Source organism: Episyrphus balteatus, chromosome 3 (genome assembly GCF_945859705.1).
Source record: "Episyrphus balteatus chromosome 3, idEpiBalt1.1, whole genome shotgun sequence".
Taxonomy (NCBI): Eukaryota; Metazoa; Arthropoda; class Insecta; order Diptera; family Syrphidae; genus Episyrphus; species Episyrphus balteatus.
Window position 1 is genome coordinate 97,271,652 of NC_079136.1, and position 16,413 is coordinate 97,288,064.

The 16,413-nt window shown below is 29.0% G+C and overlaps 1 protein-coding gene across 3 annotated transcripts in view; it reads left to right on the forward strand.

Annotated features, from left to right (window-relative positions):
- The window catches only part of LOC129916651 (octopamine receptor beta-3R), a 114,785-nt gene that overhangs the window by 69,975 nt on the left and 28,397 nt on the right, over positions 1 to 16,413 (forward strand). For all 3 annotated transcript variants that reach the window (XM_055996742.1, XM_055996743.1, XM_055996744.1), the window contains exon 2: positions 16 to 1,255. In XM_055996742.1, coding sequence (XP_055852717.1) covers positions 127 to 1,255 — 1,129 coding nt within the window. In that variant the 5' untranslated portion in view covers positions 16 to 126. The remainder of the gene's footprint in view (positions 1 to 15; positions 1,256 to 16,413) is intronic.

Genomic DNA, 16,413 nt, shown 5'->3' on the forward strand with positions numbered 1-16,413 from the left:
CTTCCTCTTTTTTAGCTTTTAATTGGTACTTTCGAGATCCGTAAAAAGTACTGAATCCCAAGTACCTACTGGACATACATAATTAATAACTCATCAAGGAATCACTTCGCAAAGCTTGATAATGAAATGGGTGCGTACGGATATGATGGTCGAGGACCAACATCACAACTCTCCATACCGTCGACTGCAACATCCTTCGATACCACCAAATTCACATCATATTCAAAACCAATTCTGTCAGCATCAACAACAACAACAACAACAACAACAACAAGGACAACAAAAACAGAAAACACCGAGCATACAGAATCAACAACGACCCACATCTTTGATGACGTCGTCTACTTATGCAGAGTGGCGAACGAAACATGGTCCTCATATTGGGGTCCGGATATTTTGTGTACCTCTCCAAAATCCGAAGCATTATCTTCATCACCACCACCGACTGATACATACAAATGCCTACTCGAATCCTTCCATAGCTCATCACAGAGCGCCCACTTTGTCTGTCAGCCCTTGGCACTGGCATCCGATACGATGGAAAATACACTGAGTTTATATGCCCACGATTGTATCCTCAATACCACACTCCTAGTTCGTAATGTCATAAATCCAGTATCTGAATTTAATTTAGTCGTTTCAAAGTTACCTGATCTCGTTACCAATCAGCTGCCATTACTGCCAACACTCGGGGCGGTAATGGTGGCCACTAATAGTAGTGTCAATTGTGATCTAGTACAAAGTCGAACGTTTGTGTGCTCTCAGTCGAGTGCGGATGGTGGTGTTATGGGATCGATATTTGAGAATATATCTGAGAACTTATCGGTCAATCCCAGTATGGCATCATCGTCCTCCTCACTGATGTTGAGCAGACATCTCGAGTGCATATTAAGTATAATTCCAAGTGCAGAATATAGTTGGTGGTCGAGTCCATTTGCAATGCTTAATCAGTCAATAGCCGGAAGTGGAACATTGGCATATAATGGAAGCAGTAGTAGTAATTTCAGCGATATGTGGTCAACGGATAATATTGGATTACATGCAGCTGGAGAAGGACATGGTTACGATTGGATATTTCTTTTTGTAATTGCTTTCATTTTTGCTGGAGGTTTGGGTAACATTTTGGTTTGTTTGGCTGTGGCATTGGATCGTAAACTACAGAATGTTACCAATTATTTTCTGTTTTCATTGGCAATAGCTGATTTGTTGGTCAGTTTGTTTGTAATGCCGCTGGGTGCTATTCCTGCGTTTTTGGGTAAGTACATTATAGTTTATATGAATGAAAATTCAAAAATTTATGAAAATTTTGATCAGGATTTGTTATGTGTTTTTTTTAATGGTGTATCATTAGCGACCAATGATACACCATTAAAAAGTTATTTCTAAAAATGGTATGATTTTTTTTTCGATTAATTTTTTTTATATTTTACTTATCGTTGTTTTATTTCATCAACTATAGAACAGAGAAACCGTTTAATGTATAAATCTGTTAATTTGCAATTTTTTTGAAGCTTAACCAAACATACAAAATTTAGCCTCACTTTAATCGTATGGTCAATAGTCTGCTGGTTTTACCAAACATAACTATGAAAACGACTATTTTGATGCGTTATTTTATTTGGGCTATAAGTTGAGTTTTTCATGCTAATGGTTCAATAAAAGTCCTGTATTGTCGGACACGAGTGTGGAACGTAAAATTGACAAAATTTATTATTTATCGAATTTATTAGTCTTTGTTGAATTTAGCTTTTTAGGGCTTATTTCTGGCAAAAATTGTCTATTGCGGCCTTAAAGTTAAATAACACTGGCTTACATGCAAAATGTGCACTCAAAACCACTATTTTTTTCTAACGTACATCGGGGACTCGGAATACTTAGTCTTGATTAATAAATGACCTATCTGAACAAAATAACCTGAAAGATGAACAAATGAACAGGAAACTCTAGAATAATTATTTTTCTTTGTCACTTCAGATATTTAAATGCAATGTATCAAAATATTTTTAAATAATCGATTTTTTGAAGGAAATTTTTGACAAAAAAAATTTATTACTGAAAGATAAATTCAAAATCTTTCAAATCCTCGTACACTTATTGAAACAGATAACCAGATACTTTTCTGCAAAATCTATGGAAAAGTTATAAAGAAAATGCTTTATCTCTAAACATGATGGTAAAAAAAAAAAATTCATATCTCGAAAACGTATGCATAAACATTTTTAAAATAAGATTTATGTTTTTAAATATACGAAAAGTATATCGGCACTTGGTGTGCAAAATTTTTTGAATTTTTTTTAGGTTTATGCTTGTTTTAATAAACACCAAAAAACATGCATGTCCTCACTTAACCCCTGGGGTTCTGGAAAACTGGTATATGTCTTTTTGAAATCGGTGTTTATTGTAGGTAGACAAGAACCTCATCAAATATTTTAACTTTAAGGCCTTAAAACATATTAAAAAAAATGACCTCATAAGTCAACATATACCTTACCTATTTCAAATGAGAAAAAAACTGTAACCTTCGTGGGGCGCCATCTAGAGTCAAAATAAAAATCTGCAAAAATTAGGGTATTTTTTTTAATATTTTGAAATAGTTAGAAACTTGATCCTCCAAAAACCCTTAAACAACGAACGCCCTAATTCACATTCATAAATTTCAGAGGAAAAATTAGAATATTATAAAAAAATTTCTTTTCGATTTGAAATAGAGCTTTTTCGGCTCAAGCATTATATCAATAGAAAATACTCGACTTAAGCAAACGTTCTTAATTTGAACACAAAAGTTCTTCTTTTTATCTAATCTGCTTTGATTTTTAATAAAAGTTCTATTGAACATAATGTTATTTCATCAGCTTTAAATACTTCCAAGCGATTGACAATTTTATCAAATATAAATCCTTTTCAATTCTTTTATTAAAAGTACAAGCTACAATAATGATTATGTTATCCTATTGAAAAGGGTTTAAAATAAAATACAATAAAATAAAAAAAAAAAAAAAAATGTGATCAATATTCTTTCATTCGGTATATCATCATCATTATTGACTTTGTCGACTTTCTTTTTCTGTCATCAAAAAACTCCATGTGGAAATTCAAAATGATGAAGCAAATCCTTTCCGATTCACATTATAATAATCTCATAGCTTAACGTCAGAACGCACAGAAGAAGATATATATTTCTTGTGTTCATGGGTGAAAGGGTTTAGCTGGATTTTTCTCCATGTCAATAGGTATTACTTACTTGTCGAAGAAATAAATTACTGTTATAAATCCTCAAGAGAACTGAGAGAGATGATTTGATGTAAGTGAATCGAAATTGAATCTTTCTTTTTTTTTGGATTTTTTTTTATATATAGCAAAAGTAATGCAAATTTATAGAAAACATAAGAAAACATTTTGAATGTATTGTATTGGATGGTTTGTTAGAAGAAAGGTTTTGTTGGAATGGTGTTGTCAGACATCGGCTCAAAATTTAACATTTTTGTAGACTTGATATATGGGCATGAAAAATGTAGGTAATATGAATTTATTGGATTTTTGGGCGTTTGAATGATCTTAGGTCTTATTCCTATGAGATTTGTTTTCAAACAAAATTATTCTAAATTATTCTGAGACTGCTTAAGTGAGTAATTACAGTACAATGTTTAGAGACTAAATAATGTGATTCGTGACAGAAGTTATTAGTAGAGTAACTAAAGCAAATTATTAGGGAACCCGGCCGAACAGCTCTGATTTTGACGATTTTTTTTTTTTCAAACGTAGGTAATTAAAAATACTTTAAAGTCTGTAGATTAAAAATTGCCGGTGTTGCCGTATTGTTTTTTAAAATTAAAATGAAATTTTTTTTTAACAAAACCATTTTTTTTTTGCTTAAATTTCATAAAACAAATGATAGCAAAAGATTCTCTAGGTAATTTAAGGAAAATATATAAAAGGCAGTAAGGGACAATCTTCCATCGTTTAAGCGATAAATGCAATTTTCTAACATTCTGATCTCAAACACAAAAAAAAATATTTTGAAAACAACGGCAACACCTACAATATTTTAAAATACATTTTTAAAAAGCCAGAAGCTCATTCTTATCTCTTAAATTTAAATCCACTAAATTTAATCAAGACTTTTTGAAAAAATGGTCCTCAAACTCAGAATTAAAAAAAAAAATGTTATTAGAAAAATTTAAAATGACTTTTTTCCAAACTTTTTCTAATAAAATATGAATTTATTTAAAACAAATTTTTGGCCATAAATATTATCAGTTGAATTTCGAAGCAAAAAAGGTAAAATATATCACACTTTTGAAAAAAAATGAAAAATTACTTCAATTTCAATGGTTTTTTTTTTATTAAAACTGAATTTTTGCATTGAAATAATTAATTTTCTCAAAGACTGTGGTAAATAGGAACTTTAAATTTTTGCTATTTAACTTTCAACAGTAAGGGTTATTAAATGAATAAAAAATAATTTTATGTTTAGATGTTGAACTTTAAAAAAAAAAATAAGTTACATTTTTTTTCAAAACTTTTATTAAAAACAGTTTTTCGAAAATGAAATACTTTTTAATTTTTTTCATAAACCGTAATACATATTGACATTTCCTTTTATATTTTGAAATCATAATAAATGCGGCCAAAAAAATTTGAAAATAAATGCATTTTATATAACGACCAAGTTTAAAAAACGACATGTTAAAATTTTTTCAATAATTTTTTTTTTCAAAAATCTGAGTTCAATTACCATTCTTTCAAAAGCCGTTCATTCAATTAACTTAATTTTAATTTTACATATATGACTAAGCTTCTAGCTTTTAAAAAATGTATATTTGAATATTCTAGGTGTTGCCGTTGTGTTCAAATATTTTTTTTTGTGTTTGAAGTGAATTAATAAGAAAATTGCATCTATCGCTTGAACTATGGAAGATTGTCCCTCACTCCCATATATTTTTTTTCCTTGAATTTCCTAGACAATCTTTTGGCATCAATTAATTTATGAAATTTAAAAAAAATTTTTGAAAAAAATTTGTTTTTGTTCACAAAAATCTTCAATTAAATTTAAAAAATCAAAACGGCAACACCGGCAATTTTTAATCTATAGACTTTAAAGTATTTTTAATTACCGACGTTTGAAAAAAAGATCATCAAAATCTAAGCTGTTCGGCCGGGTTCCCTAATATTGCCAATTTTTGATCTTTAGTTACTCCACTATATAAATATCCGTTGAAATGAGTAATTGTTTGTTGTTGTTTACAGTGAATTATTTTCACTAATCTGCGTACAGAGCAGAGGCGTTCGTTAAGCTCCTGGGGCCCCGGGCCAAAATAGATTTTTTTCTCTTTGTCAAATAAGACATCAAAAGGAAGGTCTTTTTAAGCTCTCTTCATAGATGAAAACTTAAAGTTTATTGGAGGTCTGGTTGCTGAAATATGTGCAATCGAAATATTTTTTTCTTACATTGGGAAGCAGATACAAAATCTATTTTTTTTAGGATTTTCGAGAAATAACCAAGGTTAACCCCTTGCTTAGAAATAAGGCATCTTCATAAAAGTCCTCCGAATCTCTCGGGTGGTACATCAAAAGAAGGCCCTTTTTTAACTCTATTCATAGCTGCAAACCAAAAGTTTCTGGCAAGTCTCTGGTTGCTGAATTATTTGCAATCAAAATAACTTTTTTTTTGCAAATAGCTTTAAACAAAAATGGAACAGCCTCGAAAAAATAATATATGACCAATAAAAAAAATATCAACATTATTTACAAAGAATAATATTTCTTCTAAAAATTTAAACCATAACAAAGTTTCTAGCATTAGTATTAATAGAGCAAAACAGCGTTAACTTGAGTCATGGTATACCAATTTAGGCGTTTTCTTACATCATCGAAAAATGATACCAACTTTGGAGATAGAGATTAACTTAAAAAACAAAATGTTTCCCAAAAATCACCCACTTAATTTTTCTTATCTTTAATAGGACACCCTGTATAGTAAACAAACAACATATTTGTTGTTTTATTATTTTCTTGGTCCGTTTTTTTCCTTTTACTCACATAAAATATTTCACTCAAAAAATGTATACAAAATTATTGTTATAAAATATTATTATGAACCACCACTAAAACTTGTAATAATTAATAAAAAAAAAGTCAGAAATAGGTTTGTAAACTTTAAGCACCCACTGTGTAATCAAATATGAAAACTTATGTGGTCACAGTTTTTGTTTTTAGCAAAATGTCCCAAACTAAGGACAATTTTTAACGTTTTACTTTAAATGTTTTTTCTGTAAATTCCTTTTTCTAAGAAAATCTGTCGTCGGTCAATAATTCCGAAACACCCTGTGAAACAATTTTTTTCATTGTTTTAACGGCCTTGGAAGTTTCCTTCAAATTAAAAAAATTAATGCTTAACATATCTTTGAAACATCACATTTTCTGATTTTTCTTTGGTTCACATGCAGTAAAAAATTAATATCCTTCTGTTGTAAGACGTTTATGTAAATGAAATTGTATGTAATTCTGTAATGCTTTTTATTTTCTTTAAATGCTTCAAGATTGTTTAAATTACAAACTTTTTAATTTGTTTTTACTAACTTGATTTTTCTACATAATTTTCTCATAAGAAAACGGAATCAAATATAAAAATGCGTTAAAAAAAAAAACGAACCCCTAATTTATCCATCTGTATTATAGCCAATGGCCAACATCATCTTGACTCTTTAACTCAAACCAACTAAATAATCCGCACTCTTAGAACCGACATTTGAAATCTCATTTTCCCTCGTTTTCTTTTCTTTTTCAACTGATAAAAAATAACTACTCTAAGAAAAACTTATTTTTTGTAACAAAAGTTAACTCAATTTTCATACTGCTTTTTCAATTTAAAAGCAATCAAAACAACCTTAGTGATTTTGCAAAGACACAAACGGGGGATATTTTTATCTTTATCTTCATCCGATTACTCGATCCTTCTGGCCCAGTAGAAAACAGGTCTGCAATGTTCAAATGCTAAATAGCACAACTCAACCTCCTTAATCTTTTAAAAATTAAAGTGACAAAAAAAAAACAAAAATAAAGAAACAACTTTTGGTTATTGAAGTCCTTCGCCCTTAATGACGATGTTTAGGATATCAAAGTATAAAAATATTCATTTCTCAGCCAAAGATATTTTCAGAAAACAACGAGAAAGCCATTCAACTCCGCAATTCATTCAGTCAATAAATTTTTGTTCAGACAACACAAAAGAGTAATCTGAAGGCACAATAATCAAATTATAGCTACGGAGCTGATGGCAGTTTTTAGTTTACTGAGGAAAAAAAGCAACTTGAAATAATTTTTCCTATACCTAAATAAAATTATAAAAAAAAAATAATAAATAATAAAAATAAAATAAACTTGATATTTTTGCAAAGTCAATTTGATTTAAACTTTTTCATTTTTAAAATTAACATCTCATAGCATAAAAGACAACTGAATACCATTCAAATTGATGTTGCCATCAGCTCCTTAGATCGAAAAGTCCTCTCAGTTAAGCTACCTGTAATGCTTTGTGTTAAAAAAAAAAAAACAAATTCAAAACTTGGCGAAATGGCAGGTAAAATAAATTAAAAGAAATGTCAAAGTATTTTATTATTCCTTGAAAAGTTTATTTTGAATAAAAACAGCAATTAAGGCTGGATTTTGAAGCTATAACAAATGAGTTTTTGTACAGCAACCAACAACGATTGAATTTTTAGAAATTATTCTTAATACAATTTCGATTTGTTTTTTTGTTGTTTTTTTTTTTAAGAATGATCGGATTTCATTTTAATGGTTTTAACTCTCTTAATGGAATATTGTATATGTAAATATTGTTGTGGGAAGCTATTATATCCATCCACAAACAAGTCAGAAATTGAAAAGCAGAGTGGAGAAAGAATATACAAATATAATGTTTGATGGATTGATGTGTGAGTATGATTATAACATCAATATCCATTTCTAATAGAAGATGGTTTCGATTTTTGGTTTTGTAATAAAATAAGTCTCTATGATTTTTTTTGTGCTTAAAGAAGATAGAATATACCTACTAATAATGGTCTTGTACATTAAAAAATAAAATGCACGACTGGGAACTCACGTACTTGCTCTTATGCAACGGCGGATCTAGGGGGGGGGGGGGTGGGGGGGCGGGGGCACGTGCCTGGTTTATACTTAAAGCAAATCAAATTATAAGAGTTGTTAAAATGTATGAATAATAACAGAAAGAACTTGATCGAAACTCTTGTCTATTTCTGGCTGGAAATGCAAATTTTATTGTTTGTTGCATTCCTTTTCCATGAAAAGCTCCACCTCACAAATAAATAAACGACTATTTGTTGGGTAAACACGAATTTGTTTTTTGATTACAAAAAAAAAAAGTGAATTTTCTAAGTGTTTTTTTTTAACGTCAGTGATTTTGGTGAAAAATTTTGGTACGGACATCAAGGTATGAATGGTGTTCTAAAATAAAATTTAATTGTATATGGAACTCAATTTATTCATTCGGAGGGGTTGAAGTACACACTTAAAAAATTTGCACTTTTCTCGTTGTTTTTTAACATTACTGTTTTTAAAATAGCGCAACACTCCACAACATTGCATAGCCTATATATTATTGAACTAATGGATATGTAGAACAATCTTGCATTTCAAGAGTTTGCCCAAGTTTGCACCCCCGAAAATAAAGACCCCTTGACAAAAAAAAAAAAACTACTCAAAAGCGACCCTGACTTATAGATTTTTATAAATATTATGTTTTGATACCAGGGATACCTTTTAAAAGATGGAAAGAAATAGTGTTCCAAATTTCAAAAGAATCGGTGCAGTAGTTTTGAAGTTATGAGGTGAACTGGTCATAATATTACAAAATTTTATTCAAAATCAATTAAATAACGAAAAATTTTTTTTTCTAAATTTCATCTTTAAAACTCAATTTCTCAAAAACTATTTAATAAAACAACTTGAGTCAAAAAATAAAATAAAGAATAAATTACTAACTTTAAGAAAAATTATAGCACAGGATTGTACGTGCATTTTATGATTTTTAATATTTGTTTTTTCTCCCGGCTAATCGGGAAGTAAGTGTGTAAGCACTTAAGTGACTTTTGCTGTAGGTACCAAGAAAATGAAATTTTTCCTTCCGAATAACTTTTTTATAATTTGGTACCTATTTGATGTGGAAAATGTGGCCAAATATTTATGGCCAGGTTTTAGACCAAAATACCGCACTGTGCGGCGTTAAAATTCGCTGCTTGTCAGCCAGTCGTATGATACTTCACTTTATTTCTAACTGTTATTGCAGATTTTTTTGGCAATCCGTCCCTTGTGCCCCCCCCACCCCCCCCAGAAAAAAATCCTGGATCCGCCCTTGCTCATATGTTAAAGCTTTTTACTGTACAGAGAAAATTAAAAATTTGTTAAATTAAATCTGTTTTTATAATTAACTAAACACCGCTTTAAAAATCTTCTTTTACAAAAAACCAAGTACCTAAGTCATTTGGTTTCTTGCATAAAAAGAAATTTTTAGAAAATTTGTTTCGAAAATCCTTAGAACCGTTTTAAAAAAATATTTTTTATAGGTACATATATAACATTTATAAACATTCAATTAATAATTTTTTATTATTTTTGTTATATTTTTCTTCGTTATTTTTTAACATTTTCAAAAACAAAGTTTGTATACCGTGTTTAAGAAAATATTATTTAACACATAAAAACGAAATTTCTATAAAATTCATCAACCCGTTTTCAAAATATCGATTTTTCAAAACAAAAAAAATTTGAAATATTTTTTTAAAATCCAAAAATGTTTGGTCCTAAAAAAAATTCAATTTCTCATCTAGGGAATCACCCAAAACTATTACCTAAATACTAAGTTTGAAGAAAATCGCTCCAGTAGTTTAGGCTGTACCTCATATACATACAGACAGACAGAATTGCCGGACTCGCTTTTTTGGCATTCTCCATCATCGTAATGTCATGTAAAATTTGTATTATCTTGGGTTCGATTTTTTCACTATACCTAGTACCTATATCGCAAGTAGAAAATCAAACCTAAAATGCACTTGTACTTGCTTTTATGTATACTAAAAATTGTTTGGGATGTTAAAGCTCTGTATGATTACAAAAATTTGAAAATTGTTGGGTCCTTTTTTTAATAGTTCCTTATAAATTTTCAAACATTGAACAAATTTTATGCGATCCTCAAGAATTTTTTTTTGGACACATAAAAGTCTATCAACCCGTCTGAAAAATTGATTTTTCAACAAAAACAAAATATTTTTTTTTTTAAATCAACAAATAATATTTTTGAAAATTTGTGTAGGTGTATTTCAAATATAAATGCTACTAAAATGCTTCAGTGCAAAAAAGTTTGTTCAAATCGGTTGAGTCATTTATGAGAAGTACCTATAAGTAAATTTGAGTTGGCTGCTCGGGTAGACCTGCCCTTAAAATTAAAATTTTTTTCAACAAATCTTATAATCTATAATCTACTAAGCCCTGATTTTAGTCAGACTATCAGAAGAATAAATGTCAATACAAAAAAAAAACTTTTATTCCTAGGAATAAGCTCTACCTGAGGGTTATTTCTGACTATTGAAAAGTTGGTCCTAAGTTGATTAAAAAAAAAAAAAAAAAAAACTATTCAGAAAGGTCAAAATAATTGTGATGTCAATTTCTATTTATGTGTTTTAAGAACTCTATTTTCTAAAAATTTCCTTTTATAAAAAAAATTTAATAGTAATATAAAGGTACTTTCGGAGTGATGTTTGATTAATTACAAAAAAAAAAAAAAAAAAACTAGTTTGTACATTATTATAAATGAAATTCCTCAGAAATTCAAACCATAATTATTTATTAAGGGAGTTTCTAAAACAATTTCATTCATTCATCATGACTGTGCTAAAAAAAAATAAAACAAAATTCTATCCCAACCTGTATTAGCTTTTTTTTCGTTCAGTGTATTTTTAGTTCCATTCTTAAATTATTTTCACCATAGTCACAAATGGATGAATTTTTTTTATTTTCCACAATACTAGATAAGCAGTTCAAAATTCTGCTTTCAAAATTCTACTTTTCAAAATTCTACTTTCAAAATCCTGCTTTTGGTTACAAAATTTTTCAAACTAAAAAAAGGTTTTGGAAAATGTTAATGCATTAACTGTCGCTGTCGTACTGCAAAATCCTGAAGAAAAAAGCTATAACTTTCATCAAATTATTCGGATTGTTTTAGATTTTGTTTCATTGGATTCAGAGAAATAATTTCCTCAAAAGCTTCTTTTTACTCTCATGCTATCAATTTTTCTCTTATGCTAGCAATTTTTCTTGATTTGGTAAACGTTACAAGATAACATCAAATTCTTATGCCTGTTCAGCATACACAAAACAAAAAGATAATAAAATTAACGCCTGAAAACAATTACACCAGAAATCTTCACTCCAAGCCTCTTAAGGATAAAGGACTAATACAACTTGTATTGTTTTCATGGAAAAAAAATCTAGATTTTGACTTAAATTATTTCGAAACAAAAAAATATAGACCGAGAGCCCACAGCAAATTTTGGGAGTGAAGGTATAACCAAAATGTGAGTATGCAGTTTTTTTAGCCTTATACGTTCTAATAACGAATTCGAAAGTCTGGCAGCTTTAAGTCGCGGCTTTATATGGTTTTCGGGGGGTTAAAAACGCGAGTTTTACTGTTAATGTGAGTAGGCTAAGTTATCAAAAATTCACAATGTGAATATAAGGAATTATGCTCTGTCATTTACCCTAAGCGTCAATACCTCAATCTTGGTGATATGACAAAGAGCAATCAGCTTTTTTAACTAACCATATCAGCTCTCTTCTTGGAGAGTTTTGAATTCAAAATAACAAACAAAAAATTAAACAGAAAAGTCTCCAACCAATTTTTTATACAGCCTCAAACATATTGAGCAAAATACAAAAATACGATTTTTTGGTTTTTATTTTTATGTTTTACAAAAATGGTTGGATTTTAACAAAACTTTTTTAAAAATTACTTTGTTATTTTTTTTTTTTACCTATTTTAAATGTTTTTTGAGCAAAATTTAAATATTTAGATTTTTGACGAATTTAATTTGAAAATAAAGCTTATTTTTCAATAAAAAAAGTTATCGAAAAAATTTTTTATTTTTGAAAAAATTGGAATGTTTGTTTGTGGGCAATTCATTTTCCCTTTTTTATGCCATTTATCCTAAACCGTGTTCAGCATACTCGAATTATCTTTAGTAGATAGGAGCGCCATCTGTCGGTTTTTTGAACTAGCACAGTGTAATTTTTTCAACTTTTGCCCGCTAAAAAACCGGATTGGCACTGGTCTACTATTTTTGATAAATCACAAAAAAATATCAATAGATTTTGTTCTTAATTTATTCTTTAACACTGATTCATTCGCATTTTCAAAATAAAGAAGAGAGAATTAATTGTATTGCACTTTATCCTCTTTCGTTTTTTAAAATACTTTTTATACCAATCTTGCTTTGAACCAGAGTACCAAGACCAAGTACGTGCGACCCATTCGTGCATTTTATTTTGTATAAGTTTTTTTATTACGTGAGATTATGTCTCTGGCAAGGGCAACAGTTATAAACGGGAGTATTATTAAAAAGGAAATCAATTTCATTGTGCAAAATTAACTCAATATCAACATAAAGGATGTGAAAAATTCCCTTAGTAAAGTAGGTAGGTACATAAAAAAAATGTAAAAATAAAATAAATAAAGTTAATCTGACAAAGAAGACAAACTGAAAGAAAAACCCACCTGCTCTTGACTTTCATTTGAAATAAAATGTCACAATGAAAATAAAATTCTGGATTATTAAATATTTTTCTTTTCAATTTTGAAAGGAAACATTCTGTCGGTTATATTTCGAAATATATGTATGTATTCTACGTATGTATACGTATTATATTGTTCCATGGAAACGAACACATAAAAATGATTTCTGTTGAAAAGGCAATGGTTTCATTTTTTTTAACGTCTTTTATGGCAGAATTAACCATTGTGCTTTGTCCACAAGATATTTTCCAACATTCTATATCGACTGGGCATTCTTTGCATATTGAGTTATTCAGTTATTTTTGAAAATCAATCATGGTGGAAAAAATAAATCTTTATTGGTTGTTAATATAGAGGGTTATTCACAACAGGTGTGACAAAAGGTGCGATAAAAAAAAAAAACAAAAATGTGTGGGTTGAATAGGGACCTAAAGAAAATTAGTCAAAGATGGTGGGAGTTGAATTTTCTTATACATATACATGACAAGAGTAAACAAAAAATGAAAAAACAAGCTTTGTTAGCTAATAAATGTTTTTTAAAATGTCTGAAAAGTTGTTTTCGAAATAAAGTCTTTAGCTATAGCTACTTCCTGTTACGCTTCGATGAAGCTGTAAACCCGTTTTTGAACTTAAAATCCCTTTAAGAATCTCTATCTCATACAATGCAGCAGGGTTAATTTCATTTTCCATGCATCTTCCCCATATAACAACAATACGGATAATTGAGATGTTACACAGGATTTTCTTGTGAGAAGTTCTGCATAAATGCCTTTTGAAACTGAACAAACAGCGCCCTGCAGCGCAGCAGCTGATAAGACTGATTTTGATCGCAAAAGTGATATTATTTATGAGATGTATAATTTTATACCGTATCTGAGTGAAGAGTCGTCGATAGTGTTGGGCCTTTTTCTGGATGAGATCGTGTTTTTTGTTTTCATAAAACTTACCAAACAAACTCATTTTACAAAGCACTGTTTCAATACAAGGAAATGCAAGGGTGACAACAGGTTTTGTTCTCTTGAGAAAGTCTTTAATGTCAGCAGCATAAACAAGAAATTGCACGTGCATGAAGTTGTGTCTCTGACGTTGACTCTTTAGTAGATCATTGATTGAAGTACGATGTGAAAAGGTTGCATAATGGGAAATTGCCTTGTCGTTATCGTTTATGAAATCAAAGGAATATGTTATATTTGAAACAAAAAAATAAAGTGGTATTCCTAATCCGGATATTTTTTTGTTTCACATTTTGAAAAACATCACAGTAAAGCGGCTGCCAAAGAAAAACGAAAAGCATATCGAAATTTTTCGTTCAAGATTACGTTCTACTCCGAATTGGATTTATTTTGTTTGGTTATTTATTTTTTTACATAGGGAAATTTAAGTTTTTTTAATAAAATGTGGCAACATAAAATAAATAGATATTAAATTATAAGAATAAACAAGTTACAGCTTTTTTTACGGTAGCCGTATAGATGGTCTTTTTTTATTTTACTGGAAAAGGTTTCGTGATGCAGGGTGATTTGTATTATAAAATTTGTTTTTTTTTTTTGGGTTTAAAAAGTTTAAAGTTTGACCTTGAAACTCGTGAAAAAACTTTAACCAAAAACCATGTGATAGAATGCAAGATAAGCTTTTAAAAAAAGCTAAATAACACATTTTCTCATCTATGGTTAAATTTTAAGAAAGTTCCTTCTCTCACCGAAACAAGAAGTAATAGATCACTTTGAAAACTTAAAAACTCAGATTAATACCTGACTTGAAGAGGAGTTCTCGAATTCAAAATTAGGAGATAAAAACCCTGAGGAGTGTATGAAATATTGATTGTTATTGATTGATGATTAGATTAAAATTAAAAAAAAAAGAAATTGAATAAAATGCACCTCTGTTTGATTTAAAATTAGCGTGATTTCGTAAAAGCTCGTACGGAAAAAATTAAGATACATACTAAGTATTAGAACTGGAAAAAAATACCTACATTTATCAAAAACGGTTCCAACGATTTTGACCAAAATTATGTATATTGTGGCAAATAAAGTTTTGAAATAAGAAATAGTTATATTTTTTTACTGTTACTAAATATACCCTTCATGGAACCGTTTTCTTGATATCTGACTCAATATCAATATCAGTACAAGAATATTTAATCTTTTTGCATACTGCGAATTCAGTCGCAATCAATTATATCGATGAATTGTTTTTTTTTTGTTATGTGTCAATTAAATGTATCTTCCGAATGGCATACCAATGTTTTTATAGGGCTAACATTAACGGTAGGTATACGATCAAAATGGACAAATTTTTTTTTCTCAAAAACGGCTTTAACGATTTTAATTAAAAAAATACATGTACTGTAACAAACACGGTCCTTTGATATATATTTAAAAATATTACGATTTTCCAAAAAAAAGAGGTGGTCTGTAAAGCCAGTTTACGGACGATGATTTAACGTGATAACGTCGCAAGAGAACAGGTTGTGTGCTTTTGTTTAAAATGAGTCAATTGAAGCGTTTAGTTATTTCAAACAATCATAATTTACAAGAAAAAGCTAAAAAAAATTAACTTTTTTCTTTTCTCATTATTTTAATTTTTTAATTTTAAAAGCTTACAAAATAAATTATACCATTAAAAAGCCAAATATTTCTTCTAAAGAATAAAACCATTTTTTAATTTTTTGCAATGCACAAAAAGTATTAAAATATTTTATTAAAAACAATCATTTCTTATGAAATAAGTGAAAAAATCAGTTCCATCACCCAAAAATCCATTTTTTTGATAGGTATAATAACCTATAATAAATTTTATACCACCTGAAAGCTTATTGCTTCAGCTCAATATATATATATGGGTTGGGGTCAAAATTCTGCCCAAAATTCTTTTGTCAAAATTCTGCTTTCAAAATTCTGTTTTTCAAAATTCTGCAAAAAATTAAAAAAGGGTTTGGAAAATGTTCAAAAGCGCGCGCTTTTTAACATTTTCCAAACCCTTTTTTAATTTTTTGTAAAATTCTGGAAAATCATCTTCTTGAAAAATTATCTGCTTATTTGATTACTTACCTACATAATTTACATCCTTTGAATGTATATTAATTTTTGTTTTATAAATGAATAAATTTGAAAATATTAATAATCCAGTTAAATAAGGGTTTAACCTCGGAATGAATGTTAGTAGAAATTTTTTTTGCTCAATATCTTCCTTTTGCCATTCTATAACATATCTCAAAAGTCTAGAAAAATCTCATGTCCACTTGTCGCGATTTCAAGGTCATATCGCGAAATGGAGATTTTTCAAAATTAGCAAAAATAGGCTATGGTAGTATATACACATATGATACATAATTTCAAGGTATTTTTTAATGCTGATTCCAAAAAATCTAAAATCAAGACAATCTGACGTCTCTGGAAAAAGTTATACCTGTTTTTCATCTGTCAACTCATATTATTATAACAGTTGCAAACTTACTGCCGAAAAAACCCTTAAAAGTTATGGTAGATGAACCAAATTTTGCATGAAGATTTTAGAATCCATCATTATTAAAAATCAAAACAATCCCTTACAAAAAATATATATACCTACGATATAATGGTATTTTTTGATGGAGGGGCAAATTT